General features: G+C 49.9%; 6 protein-coding genes across 6 annotated transcripts; 3 read left to right on the top strand and 3 right to left on the bottom strand.

Annotated features, from left to right (window-relative positions):
• Nucleotides 1-948: 948 nt before the first annotated feature.
• Nucleotides 949-2493, bottom strand: CDEST_09240 (Putative aminoglycoside phosphotransferase, protein kinase-like domain superfamily). Its single transcript, XM_062925399.1, has 2 exons — nt 1948-2493; nt 949-1890 (listed from the first exon to the last, which is right to left on the bottom strand). The coding sequence occupies exons 1-2, from the start codon at nt 2449-2451 to the stop codon at nt 1201-1203; spliced, it is 1194 nt and encodes a 397-aa protein (XP_062781450.1). The 5' UTR covers nt 2452-2493; the 3' UTR covers nt 949-1200.
• Nucleotides 2494-10343: 7850 nt separating this feature from the next.
• CDEST_09239 (Putative carbon-nitrogen hydrolase, protein amidase) lies at nt 10344-12446 on the top strand. Its single transcript, XM_062925398.1, has 3 exons — nt 10344-10549; nt 10659-10989; nt 11041-12446. Exons 1-3 carry the CDS (start codon nt 10414-10416, stop codon nt 12419-12421), a joined length of 1848 nt encoding a protein of 615 aa, XP_062781449.1. The 5' UTR covers nt 10344-10413; the 3' UTR covers nt 12422-12446.
• Nucleotide 12447: 1 nt separating this feature from the next.
• CDEST_09238 (uncharacterized protein) lies at nt 12448-13364 on the top strand. The gene has a single exon (XM_062925397.1). The coding sequence runs from the start codon at nt 12591-12593 to the stop codon at nt 13296-13298; it is 708 nt and encodes a 235-aa protein (XP_062781448.1). The 5' UTR covers nt 12448-12590; the 3' UTR covers nt 13299-13364.
• Nucleotide 13365: 1 nt separating this feature from the next.
• On the top strand, nt 13366-13836 carry CDEST_09237 (uncharacterized protein). Its single transcript, XM_062925396.1, has one exon. It carries the CDS (start codon nt 13450-13452, stop codon nt 13642-13644), a length of 195 nt encoding a protein of 64 aa, XP_062781447.1. The 5' UTR covers nt 13366-13449; the 3' UTR covers nt 13645-13836.
• A 344-nt stretch (nt 13837-14180) lies between these two features.
• CDEST_09236 (uncharacterized protein) lies at nt 14181-14351 on the bottom strand (the record flags this gene model as incomplete). Its single annotated transcript, XM_062925395.1, has 1 exon — nt 14181-14351. One exon carries the CDS (start codon nt 14349-14351, stop codon nt 14181-14183), a length of 171 nt encoding a protein of 56 aa, XP_062781446.1.
• Nucleotides 14352-14784: 433 nt separating this feature from the next.
• CDEST_09235 (Putative SANT/Myb domain-containing protein) lies at nt 14785-19303 on the bottom strand. Its single transcript, XM_062925394.1, has 5 exons — nt 19053-19303; nt 17141-18990; nt 16828-17086; nt 16411-16773; nt 14785-16352 (listed from the first exon to the last, which is right to left on the bottom strand). The coding sequence occupies exons 3-5, from the start codon at nt 17054-17056 to the stop codon at nt 14938-14940; spliced, it is 2007 nt and encodes a 668-aa protein (XP_062781445.1). The 5' UTR covers nt 17057-17086; nt 17141-18990; nt 19053-19303; the 3' UTR covers nt 14785-14937.
• Between the last annotated feature and the right edge of the window lie 1677 nt (nt 19304-20980).

Raw genomic sequence — 20980 nt, 5'->3', positions numbered from 1 at the left:
AGATGCCGGTACCGCCAGTCATTGATTGGATGTTGTCCCTCGCCCTGTGCATAGTCATCATGTTCTGTTTCATACCGTCCAGATGCAGTTTCTCGTCAGCGCTCGGCAGCACGAAGGTTTGACGCCACACAATGTTTGTGCAAGCTAGATAGTTATACCCTTTCAAGTGATATATTAGGAACGACCAGATTTCAATTTAAAATTCAGTCTTCTAGATTCCAAATCCAATTTCCCTCTCGCCTAACTTTTCTTGGCATCTTCTGTTAGTGAACTGCGTGGTGAACCACCAGAATCCTAAACGGCCGAAAACTCTTCACATCTCTGCTCCGGAGCCCTTCCGCGATGGCCTCACAGCCTCCGGCGAGCATCGGACCGCTGCCGGCCTCTCCGGCCGGCCCCGCTCGGGGCTCTGGGCCACCTCCAGAGCCAACCTCTCTATCAAGGGCTAAACGCCGCCGCAATACCGAGACTCAACCACTCCAGCCCAGCCTCGCGGGAAGCCAGCCCAACGCCTTCAATCCAGCTCCCCCAACGGCAAAGGGGCCGCCGATCTCAACTCCAACCACTAGCAGGACCGCCACTGGGTCTGTCTTGTCCGCCCTTGACGAGGAGGCCAGGCACTATGAGGCTCGCAAGGATGTCTTCTTAACTATCGCGCAGTCTGTCGATAACGTCGTCTCTAGTTTTGAGGGCTCTAGGAAGCAGATTGCAAAAGAGGCTACGGCCTATGTGATCCAAGCCCTAAAGAAGCTCATCAACAAGGAACATGCTCCGACACTGACCCGGAGCTGGGCCGCCGTCACGGCCTCGGCACCAGCCACAGCTCCGGACCCCCACCGGGCTCCGACCCGCCCGCAGGCCAAACCCCAGACTCAACCCCAGCCGAAAGAGGACCACCGGGTCATCACTAGAGGCGAACCGACAAGGGTTTCAGGCTATCATTGACTGAGCACTTAACTGGGAATGAAGGAGCGGGGCGACTTTCGAAGCAGACAAGACAGCTGTCATACACTTCATGCGGAGTTGGCGATAGCCGGAGGATTCGTCCACTTTCAGTATCAAGAGGGACATCGTCTGCCCCATAGACCGTAAAGATTCTAGGCGTGATCATGGATACCAAACTCTGCTTCAAGCAACATGTTTACTTTGATTGATGTTGAGAAAACTCCAACATGACTGATTCGAAGCGAGATTAGGTTACTACACTTGAGTGCCTTTTTTCAACTCCGTTACGACTCTATCATAGAACCCCAATTTTCCAGTAGTAAAAGCTCCGTACGAGTAGGCCAAAGCCTGGTTTAAGTTGCTACTGAGAGAGGTTGAAAGCAGGTTATCTTCACCTTCCGCTGTTTTCACCATCTCAACATAGTCTCGCTGCTCGCGCCATTTTTCTTTCACGCTTTCCTTTAGGGGGTGCCCATCTTGGTCGTAATGTTGGGGCAAGTCGAACGACCGAGGCATGACTTGAATGAACTCGGGGTACGTAACGAGTCCCCAAGGAACCGTGCATGCCCCCTCCCAGTCAATGATTCCGGTTACGTTAAAGCTGGCTTCGTCGACCATGATGTTGCTGTGAAGGAAATCATCGTGGCACAGAGGAAATGGTCCCTCATTGCGTAAGGGGAGTAGTTTGGCCATGCTTTTGATCTGCGAAGGGAATTCGTCGGTCATTTTGACCATCTCTTCCGCCGAAATTGGACCTCTCTGCATCATTTGGGTGATTGTTTCCTTGTCGAGCTTGAACTTGATATTGTCGGCCCATGCCTCAAAAAAGGCCGCCGCTGTATCAAACGGACCGCCGATCCCCGGAATAGGACCCGTCTCGTATCCGCCGTCCTCCCTTCGGATGATAGCTCCAATTTTTGGGAGTCGCAATGACGTCATTTGGACCTAGTACAGTAAGTTGCTATACAGTCAGGTCAAGAAGGTGGGTTATCAGGAACGAACATGACACTCAGCGACAGATCGATAGAAAGGTTTTCGGTACTCTACGGGTATCACACCGCCGTGTACTTTGTGACCGCCGAGAGCATCCATAGCAACAATACCGGGGAGCATTTCGATGAGCATGAAGGCAGCCTCTGCAGCATTATTCATGTCTGTGTCGTAGACAAAGACTCGGGGTACCCGTAAGCTGGAATTCTCTTGGATGAACTGCATTGTTGCAATTTCATTTTGTAGATTTTTGCTGTAGGAACATGAAGACTCGCTCCGTATGATTGGAATTCGGGCTGCCCAACGAGTTTTGTCGGAGAACTCAAGTTGACGGACGACGTTGTTGAGTCCGCTCGTTATCTGGTCCAGGGTTACACATTCCAAGCTGCGGTTGGCATCCGAGGCTATTCGGCACAGCTGATCCCAGTTGACTTGGTTGAAACAAGCGATAGTTTGGTGATCACTGTTCTGAAGAAAATCCTGAACTCTTGTCCAGGAGGTTGAGTCTGTAGCCATGGGCAGCCTGCTACTAAAGAAATCAATTAAATGCTTCAAAGATTGCACCGACTGAGATGGTAACAGGAGTGCTGGTCGGCTCTATATAGGAGGCGACTGTAAAGGGATGAACCCTTCCAGGGGGCTGCAGTGATGGTCGTCTGCATATTGCAATTAGAGGGTGTAGACGATATACTACCCAATCGGGACATGCATAAGCGTGTGCAATTGAGGTGCATATAACAGTAGTCAGGATAAACAAAATAAGGCGGTGTACAAGTAAAATTGACTATTTTTAAAGCACACCTCAAAACAGCGGTCGAAAGGAATACGCGCTGCTTCTTTGGTTGGTTGATTTGAGGCGGACACCAGCTCCACTCACTGGTCTGATTGTACTATCAGCACCCCGGGCAACCTGATAAACATTCGTTTACTTAGTTACACCCAGTCATTCACTGTCCGTCATTTGCAGGACGAGTCCAGCCACAAGCCTTGGGGCATGCCTGCCCACGTCCGATGTTGGCCCCATCGCAGCCCATGGTTGCACAACTTGTATAGGCGCTTTTGGATCCTGCAGGCATTCTGACTAATAATGCATAAGCGTGAATCATTCAGTGTTTCATCCTTTGACTACATTTGATGGGCACGTTGAAATCTTACCTCGAAGTGTGAGTTAATCAAGGTTAGACCGGTGTGGTTAGACGGGGAACAAAAGAATTCCGTACAAAGCCAAGCAAGGCGTTATCAATAAGCTCTCTGTTGAAAGTAGGTGGGTATTTGAATGGAAGAATGTCAGGTTAGGTAGAGATTCGTTCCATTTCATCCGGGCTACAATCAGACTTTTATATTCTTTTTGACGTCCCATTAGTGACCTTCCATTTCACATAAGGTCACTGGATACACTACACCATGTAGTGTGTTGAACAGAGCCTTTGCTCCACGCTCAGCAGTTGATTTACCGTGCCTGGTTTCTTGACCTTCGGGTTAATGATAGAAATTCTAGGCCTCTGCTGATTGTGCGGATTTTGACCTTTTCTGGCTGGGTGCAGGCGTGCTGATGTAGGTGTGCACACCCAACATGTTTCTTGAACCCAGTCAACCACCACTTGTGTCAGAATTCATCTTACTAGCCGCTGGGAACACTGTCCAACCAACGTCCAATACGAATTGTTATAGTAGCCTGACAGGGTATGGCAAGAACTATGCATAATGTGGTTTTAATTCAGCAGCCGGCTACGCAGATCTAGCAGAAGTGTTTGTTTGTGCGAGGGGGATACGGCAGGGCTCCGGCAAGGCCCCCTAAGCTCCTAAGGTCAGCCTCCAATTACACATCCGCACAGTTGTTCCCTGAGGGATACAAAGCAAGATCCTAGACTTCTCACAAGCAGCTTTTCTAAAGATTTATCGAAATGTTCAGTTCTTGGGAATTACGCGGAAGCGGCCTTGCGGCGCCTAAAGCCAGCTTTTTTTCTACCGCGCGCGCCCCATCAAGGGCGAGAACTTTTGCAGAGTACTCAGATGATAAGGACCAACGACGGCTACTGAGACAACCCAGTCATAGGCCATGGGAGCCGTCACCGGCTGCACGTTGACATACAGTGCGCACTTGAACGAACGCCTTCGGACAGCTTCCGCGTAATGCATCCTTCTAGTTTCGGCCGTAACCCGACCTGATTCTTAAGAGGTCAGCCAATGGGCTCTGGTCAGACGTTCACCCGGATGCACAATCTGCCAGTCTGCTGGCTCTAGATAATGGTGCTCAAAGTGGAAATTGCCCACAGGATGCAGGCCTCTGAGGCCTTTCACCGCACGTCCGGAAGTTGCTTTTGCCCAAATACGTGACGAGAAATCGATGCGGATCACCGAAACTTGATTTGTCTCCTTCCTTGCAAGGCAATACCGCTGGCGGCGCAGCACCAACAGAATTGATTTTCAAGTCACGAAACCCTCAGGAGCTTGGCTGCATGGTATGCCCAGGATAAACCTGCAACAATGACATGTCTTTCTGGGTGCTGTCTGTTGGTGGCCTCCGGCATGATTGCGGTGCGGGGACCAACCAGAACAGAGTCTAAGCGCCCCTCGACGGCCGCGATACTCGTGGCGGAGCCCCTCTGATGGCCATGCCGTTGTGATAATGCACGATTCACGAATTGCGTCGAGGATTGACCCAGCTTGCCCAGGTACTAAGCTCAGAACCAAGCATCGGATTTCAGGGCTGGTCCTGGACCGGGCGCCGCATCCGACGTCCGCGCTGGCGCTAGAGAAGTGAGACCCGAATACGCCGCCCGCACTGCTGTGTTCCCTACTGGTTGAATGCCTGGCTGGGAGGGTGGGACAAGACCAAAATATGTCATGGAATGTAGCTCGCCACAATATGGAAACGAGAGGGGTACATGGGGCAATGCGACCAAAAATGAATTCGATGGCGTGGCAGGAGGCTCTATCGGCGGGGATGCACATGCATAACCAAACAACCACTTTGACCGTTGGAGACACAGCCAACGCCACCGACAGATGCGGCATAGGGCGCGATTTTGTACAACGCAAATGAGAGCACACTGCCCAGATTGAAATATTCCTTTTCTTCGCTACATGATGGATCAGTCCTTTCAAGGGGGCCTTCACCTCGTCATTAAGGTACGAAGTCCAACGCCTGCCAGCGTCCACACGTACTGTAGCACCAACATCATCCCCGTTCCCGTGCTGCAGTGTGAGAACGAGACCCCCTCTGCTCCTCCGTTGAGAAGCTACATCTAAGAATTTACAACAACCTACAGGAGAAGTGCAACTGGCAGCCCGGCCTCAGGCCAAGACGTTAGGCCTAGCCATGAGCGCCCGTGGGCTACTATCCCTGTCAGATGTCGATTGCTGATGGCTTGGAGAGCCTGATTGACTACTCAGAATATTGACTCCAAAGGCTAAGCAGAGCTACCAGAAACGAGGATATTTGGATGAAAAAGGGTAGAGATATCAGGTGCAGGAATGAGGGGTGAAAGTGTTGATGCATTTCCAGGTGGTTAGGTTGCGGGGTAGCCCGGTGAGGGTTGACTGATGCTCCATGCTCCCGGAGGAGAGGAGGGGTAGGTTCACCTTTCCGTAAGTCCTGCCAAAAAACAAAGAGAAAAAAGATCATCACCCTGTTTACAGGGTTCACTGCGGCCCCTGTACCCGGACGGGCTTAGGTTGGGGCACCAGCCAGACTTGAAACCCACTATTCTGTCTGACAGGGCTTCCCTGTATACAGACCCGCCTCAGCCACCGGTATCCAATCGGATGGTGCGCAAGGCTGCACGAGCGCTCTCCGTGTGATGAAAGATAGAAAGTAGGCCTTGCTTCACCTTGAGAGGCTTCTTGTCAGAAAGGCGCCTTGCCGTACGTTGACCAACCAAAGTGTCGTCGTTGAATGGGGCCCGTTCCGATAGTCATGCTTGAGCCAAAGAGTGCAAGGCCAAGAGCGCCATATGAAGAGCTGTTCAGCGGCTGCAATGAGCGGCTTTGTACCATCATTGATGGCCTGATCTTCCGCCCTAGCGTTGTGAGAAGCAGGCCGCGGGCGCTTCCAGAGTTTCGCGACGAATGAGATGACACGCGAAACGAAGTAGGAAGTAGGAGACACTCGAGTTTCTCGGCAGAAGCCAGGTCCGCTTCATTGGACGTGGAAAGAAACGCTGGCAGCCCACACTCAGTGTCGCGTATCTTACTGCTTGGCGTATTCACAACTGGATGGACATGAACCCGGTGCCCACTCAGAACGCTTTCTGCCGCGGAAGCCGGAAGCAACAACCGGTGCTAGTTCCGTGAACCACACACAACAACGTTGGCTTTTATTTCCAACAAGGGTGGTAAGTAGAGATTAGCCCGGCTGAGACCGGGGGCCTGGACTAATTGATTGTATCGCCTGCATTCACGACCAGGGTCCATTCAGTACAGACCCACGACCCGACCAACCTAATTCCGACTCAGCCCACTTCTATTCTCTATGCACTGCTAGCCCTAGTTCAATGCTAGGCTCAGCTTCCACTCCATACGCAGGTGATCCACTCCATACGCCCTTCTTCTCTGCGGACGACCTCGGAGCCCAAGAGAATGCCGAGGACGATCGATGCATTGTGGTCAAGCCTCTGTTTTGACCCCATGGGCTCAAACCAATTGGTGTGCCACGCAGCAGTTCTAAACGGCTTAGCCACGCGTTTGATGAACTACCATTCTGGGGATTATCAATACCGACCACGAAGGACGCGAGCATGTACAATTGAATTATTGGCATTAGATCGGAGTCTGGTTTGAACAATTGGTCATAGATTGCAGCAAGAGCATATTGTTGGAATAGACCAGCTGCCCACAAGGCTGCCACGGGCTGGACCTGCGCGGCAGCCCAAGCCCCCGGGCATACCATTCAAGCAGCCTGCGGCCGAGGACCTGTCAGGCCTTCATTCGACCGTTTGTTAGGCATCGCAGTGGACAGCTTTTCTGAACAGCCGTCGTGGGCATTTCAAAGTCGTTCCCTCTTGGAAGATTGACATATTCAGAGACCTGGAAATGAAGAAAGCACAGAATCTATCGCCAGCGGATGCTATGGGGTATCTACTTGATATATAACTGTTGAGTGCTTAGCAACTTTTACGTCAATGTGCATCCCCATACTCGCGGGCGCCCGGTGACGGTAGACTTTGTCGCCCCCTCGAGAGCATTTTGTCTGGGCCCAGACAGACAGGTAGACAAGGGTTTTGACAGACCAAAAAATGTTCCATTGAGCCATATACAAAAGAGAGGTTCCCTTCGTGCATTCAGGCATTGTTGATATACATATGTTTATGTCAGGCTTCCAAGCGGATGTCTCCTCGGAAGCAAGGATGTGTAGAGGGTCCTGGTGGAGCGGATCAGGTGGGAGCTCTGTCCGTACGGGTTTGAGACTGATTTGCAGCCAAAGCTTGGAATGAACCGGTGCCAGAGGACCCATTCAATTATAAGATACGCTGAAGCACGGCGTAACCAAGACTCGGCTGCATAATATTTGTTTGTTCCAGCCTGTCGATTGCTTGATTGGTTTGTTGGTGATGGATAGTTTTAACCAACTGTTACATTGATATGGATGTTGACAGAATCCATGCATGCTTCTATGCGATTCATGAACATAACCCACTCAAAATGGTCTGACTGTACTAGAACAGGCCAGCCTGTCATTTCCGCCTGGCCATAGCTCTGTAAGACTTGTTGGCATTAGGCCCACAAACCTGTGGTGATCCCATTCACTCCCCAGTATGAATAAGCACTCTTTTCTGCCCACCCCTATATGCATATTCCGCCGGCCACCCTGACTAGCCGTCACCATCACATTTCACGTCCATGCACGGACCTCCAGTTGCAATGCTAGCCACGAAGCCTAAAGTGTGACAACGCGTTAACGCGGACGACCGGAAACCATACAATTAATGAGTGATTCGTCCATCCTCCCCTGGTCCATGCACGTATGCCATAACCAAGGGTGTGGCTAGGCCCTCCCTCGGCCGGTAGATGTATCAAAGGGCCAGATGCAATGTGACCAACAGGATGGCGCCAACCCCTAACCAACAGGATCGGCAGGGGTGGTGGCGCTTCTCTGTCCCTGGGCACGGCGGGCACTGGGGTGTTGGTGTGACAAAACGCCCAAACGGGCGACAGTCCACCTGTTGCCTCCTCTTTGCGCTGACTACACCCGACGAACCGTCCACACAGCCTGCCGGCTGGTCTAGAATTTGGTCGATTGGCTTACCAGGGCATCTGGACAAGGGATCCTGTTCACGTAATCCGAACGGTGCGGACGTATGATTACCACCCATTAAGCACTCCGCTGCAAAGGGGTGGGCACTCTCTGGCACTCATCGTGTCGACCGACAATTAAATCGATATGCCAAATGCTTCCTTCATACTTATCCCGCATGTCATATTTGGGTGGGCCTAGTGTATCGTATGGCAAAGCTGTGGCCAAGGCGTATCAACGCCTGTGCCCATCAAATAGTGCACAGATCCTTCTCGGCCACCAGTATTCAATCGGATGCTCGCCCACATTCTGCCAGCCAAGGCCCAACAAGCCCACGGCCTTCTTTTCCTTTCCCCTCAACCACCATAAAGCAGGCCAATCCTGCGCCCGATGCCAGCCCAGCCTCCCGCAGGCTACTGAAAATAATCAATTCTTGGCCTCGCACCCAGGCGTCATTTTGCACTCGATTGGAATCCCTTCACCTTGGTTTGTTGTGCCTGCACTCACTGAACCTCTGGTGCAACGATGGATTGTGGCTCAGCACAGGTTACCCTGCCGAGCTGAGGCCCTCCACGTTTGGGCATCGCGTTGTGGTGCGGATAAACCAACACTCCGTATGCACGAGCCACTCCACATATTCGATTTATTTCTCTACCCAATGTGTCTAGCAGCAACGTCAATTTCAGCCTACTGAACCCGACGTCCCCCCCTTCTTTTACTTTTAACCTCACATAGTTGCTTCTGCTCCGCCCCCGTTTTAAGAAATATCACACAACACCAGCGTCTGCATGCATGGAATTCGTACCGCTGTCGCTGGCCCCTCCCTTCTCGGTTCATCAGGTCCCTAATAATTCGTCTCGTATCGGCGCGGCACTGAACCCACTCGAGTCGAAAGCCTCTCTAGCTTCTCCTGGTGGGTGCATCTGAATCTGGCCTTTATTTTGCTCGGAATTGAAATCCAAGGCTCGTACTGACTGCGGAACGAGTTCCAACGTAGCGCCGCCCAGAGAGGGTGACACTCGATGTCCACATCCCGAGCAGCTGCTTTCATTGCCGACTTCGACGAGACATGCGGACCTTAATGTTACAGGCCACGTACAAGGCGACTTAGCAACCCATCATCGAGATCGCCACTTCCCAACGACGAAGTCCACTGAGCCCCGCGCCCCTTTCACTCATCGTGCCGACAAACCCCGAGAATGGCTGCCCATATTTCTTGCGGATATCGCTCCATCACCGAATCCCTTTTCCGCGATGATCAAGGCGACACAATTATTGGAGCCGCTGCTTACCATCGCAAAGACTATTGTCATTCTGTGATATGGTTCTCGCCCCGCGAACACGTCGGAATTCGTCTGTCGATAGCAACGCCCTTCCAGCGGATGTCCAATACGGGACTCGGCTCCCTCGATCGACTACCCCTCGAGCTCCTGCATGATGCATTACTACATCTAGACATGCATTTTCTGTTCAACTTTTGACAAACAAACCTCATGTGCCTCAAGCATAGCCGCCGCCTTGCCGAAGGACAGTCACAGCTTTGATCCCAATCAAGACGGTAAGAGCGGGCTCAGGTAACCACTCCACTGGCCCCTCTCATCCCTCATTGGCGGGTTGGCTTAAGCGATGTGATAGTGGCTGCATGTGACAACTGCTTCTCCACCTCCCTGAGCAGAAACCAGGTTAGCGCACAGTTTTCTTGTTTAGTACTCTTGCTTGTCCATCAAAATATGTGTCCAACTCGAATTTGGCATGTAGAGAAATGGATTTACCGTTGCCGTATTTCAGTTCAGCGGCAGTGGCATCGACAGATAATGTTATACGGGCTGTCCCAAAGCTCTTTTGCAGGACTTCCGTTCTTTATACAAATCCTTCGATAATTTTGACACAGTGCAGTCTTTCTGAACTATACAAGTCCCCGTGGTGTGACAGATCCAACTTGCATTGTTCCAATATTGACTCGACACGAAGTGGACATTGCATGGTACACGTGGCAGCTAGTTAGGGACTGACCCCTCCCAGCACCACCCCTTGATGGCGGCAAATTGTGCAATCCTATTGGACACAGCCCACTGTTACCACCACGCATGGGTACAGGCTTGCGACTCCGATCTCCCTTGTCATCTCCTTGCCCTGCTGCCAGTGCAATTAGTATGAGCTCCTAGCCCGCTCGTGGACCTTGACCAGTTCCCCTTCTCCCTCGCTCCCGTCTCATGTTGTCCATCGTGTGACATTGCGCCAATATGAGAATAGGATGCCTCCAGTTTGCTCCTCAAGTGGGCGACATAGACAACAACCTCAATCGAGCTGACTCTTGTCTGAACAAAGCGAATACAGACAATCTTGATATTCTTGTCCTGCCTGAGCTGGCTTTTACAGGTGAGTTCTGCTATTTGATTTGGCTCTCTTGCATGGCGCAGAGGGCAGCCTTGTGTCGTACGTGGTGGCTTCCCGGGCGCATCCTCTCCGCGGAACTGATTCTTGATAGGATACAACTTCAAGTCATTGCAACATATCTCGCACTTTCTCGAACCATCAGGCTCCGGCATCACATCGTTGTGGGCTCGAACCACTGCCCTCAAATACAACTGCAATGTCGTAGTTGGCTATCCGGAAAAGGTAGATGTCTCCAACAAGTGGCCCACTGGCCCGGAGTTTTACAACTCTGCCATCATCGTCAATGGAGATGGTGAGACGATCGCCAACTATAGGAAGAGCTTTCTCTACCACACCGACGAGACATGGGCTCTTGAGGGGGGAAAAGGATTCTACGAGGGCTGGATTCCCGGACTAGGGAACACGTCTATCGGCATCTGTGAGTTGTCCCGCGAACTGTTTTGGGCTGCGCCACTAACCATCTCTCACTGCAGGCATGGACTTGAAGTAATTAAGTCTAGCTTCCAACATCACAGGTACTCGCTACTGACATTCGACAGCCCTTACAAGTTCCAAGCCCCGTGGCATGCTTTCGAATTCGCTTTTCATGTACTCGAATACGATTCTAACTTGGTCATCCTGTCGATGGCATGGATGACCCGGGAAGATGGTCGCATGTTCAGTCGGATGCCGAATGAGCCAGACATGGACACCTTGACCTACTGGGTCACTCGTTTGGAGCCTCTGATTCGGGCGGAGAAGAAAGAGGAGATCATCATCGTCTTCTGCAACCGCACCGGTATAGAAGATGACGCTGTCTATGCTGGAACGAGTGCAGTCATCGGGATTCAAGATGGCGAGGTCAAGGTGTACGGCCTTCTTGGGCGAGGCGAGAGGGAGCTTTTGGTCATCGACACCGACAATCCTCCTTATGGAAAGCTCGTGTATCGTCCGGAGTCTGAGAAGCCGCCTACCACGAGCTCTGAGCTGCTGCAGCTCGGCGGCTTCTTGTCACCAGTTGTTTCGTCAGGGCCTGTTGCTTCATCCCGCAACGATGACTCAAGACAAGGCGTTTCTTTGGCCATTTCGACCCAGCCCCAGCCTGCTTCTCTTCCCAAAAGATCATCTTCTGTCTTGGGGTCTTCCCAAAAATCGTCGAAGAGATTGCCAGCGTTAGGCCAGACAAAGCTGTTGCCAGCGGTCCAAATGCCTACTGGTACTCCGTTGGGGTCAAATTCTAATGACGATACGGCTAGCTCGCCAGAGAGCATATACATCTCAACACCAACTGCTCCAAGCCCTACCCCTCAGGCAATTCGACCGAAACTGACCATTCCACTATCGACACCCCTCCAGCCATGGCAAACCGGTAGCCCTGTACATCACAGTTATCAATCCACCCGTTCGGCTCACTCCCTCGGTTCCAGTGACTCAACTCAATTGGACCCGCGGCCGCCCGAAGACAGCACTCCATATCCCCACAGCGGTGTTCCACGGAGCACATATCCTAGGAAGGGGCCAGAAGGTCTGGAGAAGAGAATATATAGTGGGAGTGTATCAATCACCCACTTGCCTGTCAGGCCCATCACTCCTTTCAACGACCACTCGCCAACGGAGGCTGGCTATGTCTGGCAACCTTCAGACCTTCTTTTGAAGACACCACTGGAGTCGCAAGAACGGAACCCAGTTGCAGAGTCTGATGAAACCAGAACGCAGACTTTTCACCTCCCGCTATTCGCCAAAGACGAGCCAACTATTCCCCCCCCCCCCCCCCCCCCCCCCCCCACACCCCCCCCTTCTCCTCCGGACGCGTTCCTCAACCTCTGTTCGTACAGCAGTCACGGCTGGCAGCTCATGGTCGAAGAAGACGGATGACCAGTCAACGAAGGAAAAGATCCCTGGTACGTCTCAGATTGGAAACACGCGTCCTTCAAGCAAGTCACGTTCGGGAGAGGCCAGTAATTCACGAGGCGAGACGACGTCGTACACTGGATTACCAGCTCGGCCTTCGTCTCCAAAATCCCGCAACGCTAGTCGAACAAGGATGCTTGATCGCACTGATTCCGCTTTGGCGCACCGTGATCAAGCCAGCGCATTCTCACAGAAGTTAGGATCTATATCTCAAAGAGCTGAGCCAGTGAACAACATTCGAAGCCTGGCAGAAGAAGCTGGCACTCTCCAGAACCGGCCGTCTTTGCGAGAGTCTCAGAATTGCAGCAAAAGTCGCCCTGACGAACACTACTCGTCCATCCCGATCGCGGCTAGTCCAAGTATTTACATTGACAAGCGCAATCGAAGATCGCTACCGGCGCTACCGGACGCACACAAGCTACAAGCTCGGCAATCAATGCCTAGTGTCAATCATCGCACAACGACTGTACCAATTGCCGAAATTGACATCAGCAATGTGCGGAATGATTGGTCTTTGACACGAGACTCAATGACCGAAGACCAGGCCAGGCCGCATACTGCTTCTCTCTCCAGCCCAGCGCAGCAACCCGGTCCGAAGTTCCCACTACCAACACTGTCGCCGCATGCCCACTTTAACCCCTTGGATCAAAATCCGGATGAGGTGGCAAGACTAGGGCACAGAGTTCTTTCTGATCTGTGTTCTGGCGGGTCTTCACCGGCAGCGAGCAGCACTGAAAGCCCCGTCGCTGAGCCGAAGAGCAAACCAGGAGAAAACCCCAGCTACTCAATCATTGAGTCTGAAAAGACTAGCGAGACAAGACCTCTTGCTAAAACTGTTTAAGATGTCTACTCGGCGAGCCGCTCGCAATCGACATCATCGTCCGAGCCGAAGCTAGGTTGCGACCGGGCCTGAGCCGGTAGCCTGGGCGGACGTCGTGGCAGAGCCTGAGCCAACAGCGGAGGGTGCGACCGAGCCTCAGCCGGAAGCTTGTATGGAATCCATACCAGGGCTCGAGCCCGAACCCGAACCAGCGGCGGAGATAGAAGAAGATGGGTGGCCATGGCCTAAGAAGGCCAAGAAGAAGGGGAAGAAAGGGAAGAAGGTTGAAAGCCAGGAGATTTTTTGCTTCTGGAAGGAAACGCATCTTGTAGATGGCGGATGGGAGGATTGTTCCAGCTGTCGGTAGTACGTTCGCAGATTCGTGTCATCCTATCATCAGTCGAAAGCAAATAGTTGATTGGGGATATAAGGCAGCGGTTTTCACGGAACACAGACTAGAGAACCAGCTTCTGGACACTGAAACCTTTTCTGAGATAGTAATTGGTGCGTGTGATATCCCTATCTGACACATCTATTTGACACTCTATCTAAAATATCTCCTCACATATCCAAGTCCATTACCATTCTCTCAATCCATCTAACCCATATTGTCTGTATCGCACCTCATCAAGCTCTTTTATCTCGTCATCTTTAGCTTGGTAGAAAAGTGGAATTGCAGCGTCCCGAGAGACCGGCCCGGAAAGGAACTCGAGAAACAGCTGTGGGTCTCCCTCTATGAAAGGTTCTGTCCTTTCAGTTGAAGCAAGAGTCTATTCTCATGCTCTGAAAAGGGGCCCTGGACTTAGCAGACCGCCTCGTAGACTTTCATCTCTCCAGCGAAGAACCCGAGGTCTGACCTATCAAGGGATAGCAATGCGGTTGTCGTTCTGTGGACGGCTGCTCCTATTGCAGTTGAAACGTCGTTAAAAATCCATCTGTGATGCGCTTTAGGATTACATTCTTGAGAGGCCAGTCATCATATCGCGCCAAGAAAACTTTGGGGTCTATTTCGTTATCGATAGAAGCAAGAGAGACCGGCGGAGTCATAGTTCCACTTGTCCTTGGTCGATTCATAACCCGCTCTGACCTTCGTCTTGGTTCTGATGATGATTGTGATGACGTGTGTCGTGGTCTCTGAGCCCTGCTGGTGCCAACAGTCTCCTGCAGAATTTTTCTCACAGCCCTGGGGCCCTAGCTGAATTTTGCCAGCGTTGGCTTGCTCTCTGACGCAGTCGTCGTTGGGTCTATAAGCGTCATCCTCATCGCTAGTTTCCAGGTCCGAACCAACTTCGGCATAAGCACCTGGGAGCTCTTAGTCTGTCAATAACTGGTGGACCTAGAGGTCTAAAAGTGGCAAACGCACACAAAGTTTCACTCGCTTCAGCCTGGACTCGACTCGCTGGAGGACTTTGGACGTTGCCGACTTCTCAGGAGGTATCTACTTCAATCTTTATTAGAGGCTAAATCGGCCTTTTCATAGTGAACAACAGAATGGCTTATCAGTCTTGTTGGAGTGTGTATGAATTATCTCAGTACTGGTGATGCATACAATTTGGATATTATCTACCACCTTCCATTAATACGTTTGATGTTAGTCTTGCAAGACATCAAATGACAGTCCTCTGAAGTCGTTGGCAACTTAGTAGCAAATATGCCTGAATCACTTTGCTGCCTCCTTGTCTTGCCTCTCCATTATCACCCAATGCTGAGTCACAGCTGGCTCGCTTCGATGCAGCCTTTTTGCAATCCATGACCACTCCTTCCCCTCTTCAATGTATACACGCAGACGCTCCTCTTCCCAATCCGTCCAACGGCGGCGCTTACACCTTTTAACGTTTTCTTCAAGCCTGTCTGGGCTGGGGTAATGATCAGAACAATCATTGCCACTTTGGCTGTCGCTTTGGCTGTCGTTGTCATCGGTGTTGTCGTCCGAGCCATCATGCTGGTTGAATGTATCACCGTGTGACAGTCCGATAGCAACCTCCGCTGAATGATCTTGATGTGTCGTGTTATACGGTTTGTCTTCCCCCGTGATTAGTTCGTTGTGTGGAAGTCTCTCCGTAGCATAGTTTTTGATGAACCCAAGGAATAGCTCAAGCATGTCCATTCGTCTTTCACCATCAGGCAACCTAGCGATACCCCCATTGAGAGCCTCGAAAGTGTTGATCATGCGTAATAGGTGTTTCGCAGAAAAGCCGCAAGCATGACATGTGGCTACTGGTAGGTTCGCCGTGGTGTTGATAGGCGGAGGGGGAACCAATCCGCACCTCTCGGTCTGATCATGATTCCTAGAAAGGTGGTTTGGGCGAAGTGAGGGAACAGGCGATATTTTTCGCGAGCGACCCTGCCTTGCTTCCTTGCACCTGCTTCTTTTGGAGGTATCATCCAAGTCGTGCATTAATGATGTATCAGGGCGCAGCTTGTCGTTGCCACAGGGTATTAAACCGATGGGGTCCTCCGCTTCAGACCGTTCCGGTGTTTCGGCCGAGCGACGAGGCTGTATTTCAATTTCGTTTGACAGCCTCTTACTTGAATTCTCTGCCGGGACTCGAGATGGCAATGCGCGTAAAGTCCTGGGTGGCAGAGCCGGTGATTTTGTCCCGTTGTCAACTTTGCGAGGCCTCATTCGTTTAGCCGGGCGTAGTTCATAGCTCTCGCTGCCGCCTTCGGTTGGCTCGCCTCCCCGTTTCTTCCGACAGGTAACAATATGGCCAACTTGCCCTGAATCGGAGGCGTGATCAGACGCTGGGGTAGGGAGTGAAAAATCACCTGTTTGAGGCTCTTTCAACCCGCCCAAGGAACCAACTGGCGTCTTTGCCGAGTCGCTGAGAAATGGGTTTCTAGCAACAGATGGGCACTCTGGGCAGTTGGGCGCTGCGGGGTTGCTTTGTGACAGGGCGTGTAGTACAGGACTACCCGACAGATCTTTTTCCGTAAGTTCACATCCTGGGACTGCCATCTCTTGATGGCAGCTCTCAACATCGGTCTCTTCATCGTCAGAACCCCTGCCGTCGTCGGTCTCATCAGCATTGCAACTATCGCAGCTCTCGCTGCTATCTTCAACTTCAACTACAGCTGTGCAATGATTGTGTCAGTCCGATGTTTCTTCCTGGAGCGAATCTTGGCTACTCACATGCGTTCATGGCGCTGATAACAGAATTTGCCAGGCGAAGTTGCCCAGTTGCCCGTCTGGCTAGGTCAAGAGCCAATGGCAGTCCCTCAGCCGAAGATGGATTTGCCTCGTCATGAGAGGCTCGTTCTGTGGAAGGCTGAGCAGGTAGGGGTGCGCAAGACATCCAAGATGGCGAATGTGAGTTGATACCGTCTGCAAAGGTAGGCTTTGGCATTGTCGATAGGATACCACCGATCTCACAAGACGGTTCTGTGGACTCCAAGGACGCGAAGTCGCATTGTGTGTACGCTTCGGCGATTCCAATATTCTCACCGGAATCAAAGTCAAGGTTGCCAGTGCTAGCGAAAGGGTCGGCGCTTGTCCCTATTGGTTGTAAGTTGACGTCAGCGGGATGTGGTTAGAATGTAGTTGACATACAGCTTGTGATCTGGGCCTCTGTCGCACCCAGAACTCCAACGGTCTGTCCAAGTAGTGTTGCAAGGGCCGTTGATGGGAGTTGCGCTTGTTTCTGCTGCTGTTGCTGCTGCTGCTCTTCGCGCTCGTGTCGACGTTTCTGCTCTGCGCGTTGCCTCTTTTTGCGCTCTTTTTTTTCGTACAACTGTTCCATGGACTTGACGTCCAATTCTCTGAACTGTGAGAGGACCATCTTGGGCGAAAGGAAGAAATGCGAGTTTGACTGATCTAGCATGAGCTGGCTGACATGGTAATGGCGAAAGGGGGCTTTATATACTTCTGTTATCCGTCTTGAAATGAGCCCCTCCTCTCCTGGACACGACTGTTCATCCAAAACATCCGCCCATCAACCCATAGAAGACCCTGCTGCTTCCACACCTACAGGGGAATACGTAGCCAGCATCACTTGGCCCACTGGCTAAATGCAACTCATTCGTCATGCGGTACTCAGGATGATGCGATATTCTCTTCCAAGCCTTGGTGATGCCCCTGACGCGCTGATGGGCGCCTTCTCGTGTGTGATTGCCGATCCGCCTCGCCCATCAACGGCTGTGATAGCGGACTTGCCGGGCGAATGGTTGGCCATATCCGCAGCATTGCGAAGCCATGAGCCCCTGTCTAGACCTAGCGAGCCACGTCACCAGCTTTGAACTTGGCCTGGACGGTCTCAGCTCCCAGGCCGTCCCTGGAGAATGAACCATGGTCGCCAGACTGCGATAGGCACCCATCCACCTGCCGTACAACTTCGGCGTTCTTGTGACACCGAGTAGGGCCTGTCCAGTTGAGCCTGACACTCTATCGAGCCCGGTCGACCTTTCAGCCGGCACAACTAAGCCGCCCCCTGAGCATGGATGAGAATGAGGCCATCAGCGATGCGACCTCGCAAGCCATACCACATGAGGCAAGAATTTGGCGGAACTTTTGATTGCCTCGGGAATAATGCGCCGGTGCCTCGAGCTGAGTTCGAGCTATCCGGTGTTCCCCGTCTCGTATAGGCAAGGTAATCAATGTCGGCGTTACCTGGTCGAAAAGTCATACCAGGGGGGGCCAAATGTCCAGGAAGGCCAGGACGTGAATTGCCTGAATAGGTAATTTTGTTAACTCAGAAAGTCGGCTTAGCTGATATCCGACGCACCCTAGATTCCTTTCATCCTTGGCTAACGCCAGGTCTAGGCAGACCCGCGTACTGTCATTGAGGTCCAAGAGCCGACAGCACCTCCCATGGTGTAAGTCGTCCCGAAAGGGGAATTTGGTCGGCGAGAGGGGAAGTTGCTAGCTTTGTATTTCTGGCCGCTCGGTGTCGTGGCAACCTACGTATTTGGTTGCGGCGTTTTACACAAGCTGCCCCTTGGCTGATGGTTCGGGGATGCCGACACAAGTTGGTTCTCGGGTGGAGGGTTTCTTCACGAGCCTCGCAAGAGCTATCCCTCCTGGAGGAACTTGCTATCTCAAGGATGATGAGCCCCGGAACGTCGTTCGAGACCGTGATACGCGTACAGCCTGGCCATGCGCTACATCTCGTATATGCGAGGCCAGCATCGTTGATGTTACCTCAGTCCAGGCCAGAAACAGGCAGAGCCCATGTCTAGGGTTCAGACAAGACGTGAATTGCCCATTGAGGCAATTCGCTAGCGTGTAATCGTAGCCCCTGACTGTAACGCCGGAGTGAAAGAGACCAGCGCGGCAGACCCTGCTCTGTGTCATGCGACGTGTTATCGATCCTTGCGGATTGCTGACCCAAGGTTGAGGGCTTGGAAATTACCAGACATAGTAATTTCGTAGGCAAGATTTTGCCTCTTCCGGTAGTCTAAGCAAAACCCTGGACCATGATCTTCATTCCTGGGCGCCTGCATCGAGATGATTGACACCGCGCGTAGGACCGTCGCTGACTCGCTGTGTAATCCCGCGACCCATTCCACCATCTCTTTCAAGCCGTCAAATTACTAGAACAGGCAATTTTCCGCTGTAACAGTAAGCCGAGGTCGACACGACCGGGTGGGAAAGGGGACCATCGAGAATGGAGCCGTAGCGCGTTTCGCCTAGACATTCGCAAAGTCTCGACATCGACGAGTAACGGAAGTGGCGAGGCGTAGGGAGGCGGGCGGAGAGGAGGTGGAATTGCCATATCTAGTAATACACACGAAGTTAGCCAACACTGTTGCCGCAGCAGGAAAACGTTGAAGCCTTACCCAGCAGGGGGGTGCGTTGGTCCGAGGTTTGGTACAGCGGATGCAGGCCACGGCGAGGACGTATGCGTATCATTTTGTCATCAGTTTGAGTTGGCGTCGGCAGAGGCTCTGCTTCGTTCTTGTTGTGATGAAATGAAGGCAGGCCGAGGTAGGGAAAACATCGTGGCAGAAGCGGGTGTCGAGGACGTTGCCAACAGCAGAAAAGAATGACGCGGCGCAGCAGGCAGGACAAAGACGAGGTGCCAAAGGAACTTCGAGGTACATCTAAGCCTGGGGCGGGGCAGACGCCATTTTATGGGCGGGTTAAAACAGCGAGGAGTACTATGGCCGAGAATTACCCGATGTGGCAAGTACCGCAAAAGGCAATGCCAGGACCGCCATTTCCGAAGGCAGGCAAGCCGTTGCAAACTTTACCTTTTAAAATTATCTAAAAGGTTTTAATAGTTAACTACAAACTTAAGCTACTTAATATAATAAAAATCTACTTAGTTTTTTATATTATACTTCTTAAACTTATACTATATAAATCTTATACTAAAAACTACATTATTATAAAACCTAATAAACTAAAATATAAAGTTAAATAAATTATTAACTATAAAAATAAAGATAGTTATAATAAATATTTTATTAAATAGAAAGGCTATAAATATAAAGATAACTTATAAGAATTAGTTAAAAACCTTTAATACTCTTAAGTACTACTAAAGGAGTACTAAAATTAAAGTTAGCTAGCTTTAGATCCTTAAATACTACCTTTTAGTTAATAACCTTAAAGGCGCTACTAGCTTATACTTCTTTAGCTATAACTAACTTAAAAGAGAATGCAGTAAAATCTATAGAATTACTATCTAAGATCTTTTAACCCTTTTTAAACACTATTTGCTTTACTTTATAAATACGCTTTAGCTTTATAAGCAACTTATCTATTTTAGCTTAAGCTTAATGCAGTAAATCTACATTTTATTAAAGAATTAGTTCTTTTAATTTCTTTTTATGCTTAAGATAATTAAATTTATTTAAAAGATAATCTACTATTATAAATAAATTAATACCTCTAAAAAAATAAAATAAGAGGAATACTTATATTTATAAATTGCATTTGCTAACACATTATAAAAATAACTATAATAAATGCACTTAAAATATTTTAATTTACTAACTAGTATCTTATAGTAATAACTAGCTAACTAATAATATAAATAAAGTATAACTTTAAAACTAAACTTCTTAATTTTAAGCATAAGCTTTAAATAATATTATATAAAAAAGCCCTTAGTATAAAAATTGCTATGCAACATTTTATTAGTATAAAAAAAGAATACTTAATACTATTTTAGCTTAAATTGTAGGGGACCTAACCTACTTATGTAGTTTAAAAACTAAACCTTTAGAGAAAAGACTTAATATTATAACCTATTAAATATAATAAGACTAAGGGATACCTCTATAAGGTACTTAGTAGTTATAAATAAGTTATATGCTATAAATATAAGAAACTAAGGTATACTTCTCTAGTGCAAAAGAACTATAGTATAAGGTTATATAGAGATAAAGAAGTAAGCAACTAATTATATATAAGCATAATTAATTATAATATAAGTACTTATATACCTTACTTTAAGTAATTACTTTATATAATACCTAAATTACTAGTAATTAGGTGTAAGCTAAAACCTTAGCAATAAGCATATAAAACTTATATATAAGATAGACTTAAATAAACTTAAGGATAGACTTCTATAGCTCTTTAGCAATTAACTTTATAATTATCCCCTTAGATACTCTTAGCACCCTTTACTAGTAACTAATGTTATAAGCCCCTTATTAAGTATATAACTAATTACTATATCCTCTAAAGACCTAATCCTTTTAGTACAACTTATAGCACTATTTAATAGCATTATTACCTTAGCTTTTACTAATAG

The sequence above is a fragment of the Colletotrichum destructivum genome, chromosome 6, assembly GCF_034447905.1.
Source record: "Colletotrichum destructivum chromosome 6, complete sequence".
Taxonomy (NCBI): domain Eukaryota; kingdom Fungi; phylum Ascomycota; class Sordariomycetes; order Glomerellales; family Glomerellaceae; genus Colletotrichum; species Colletotrichum destructivum.
Note: the sequence above shows the minus strand (reverse complement) of the source record. Positions and strands in the feature narration are given on the sequence as shown.

Bases quoted from the DNA above. Each gene is read 5' to 3' on its own strand.
- CDEST_09240 (XM_062925399.1), bottom strand. From the start codon at position 2,451: ATGGCTACAGACTCAACCTCCTGGACAAGAGTTCAGGATTTTCTTCAG. The intron at 1,891-1,947 runs GTTCGTTCCTGA...TTACTGTACTAG, and splicing joins GATCTGTCGCTGAGTGTCAT to GTCCAAATGACGTCATTGCG.
- CDEST_09239 (XM_062925398.1), top strand. From the start codon at position 10,414: ATGAGAATAGGATGCCTCCAGTTTGCTCCTCAAGTGGGCGACATAGAC. The intron at 10,550-10,658 runs GTGAGTTCTGCT...GATTCTTGATAG, and splicing joins GCCTGAGCTGGCTTTTACAG to GATACAACTTCAAGTCATTG. The intron at 10,990-11,040 runs GTTGTCCCGCGA...CTCTCACTGCAG, and splicing joins ACGTCTATCGGCATCTGTGA to GCATGGACTTGAAGTAATTA.
- CDEST_09238 (XM_062925397.1), top strand. From the start codon at position 12,591: ATGCTTGATCGCACTGATTCCGCTTTGGCGCACCGTGATCAAGCCAGC.
- CDEST_09237 (XM_062925396.1), top strand. From the start codon at position 13,450: ATGGAATCCATACCAGGGCTCGAGCCCGAACCCGAACCAGCGGCGGAG.
- CDEST_09235 (XM_062925394.1), bottom strand. From the start codon at position 17,056: ATGGTCCTCTCACAGTTCAGAGAATTGGACGTCAAGTCCATGGAACAG. The intron at 16,774-16,827 runs GTATGTCAACTA...TACAACCAATAG, and splicing joins AGAGGCCCAGATCACAAGCT to GGACAAGCGCCGACCCTTTC. The intron at 16,353-16,410 runs GTGAGTAGCCAA...ATCATTGCACAG, and splicing joins TATCAGCGCCATGAACGCAT to CTGTAGTTGAAGTTGAAGAT.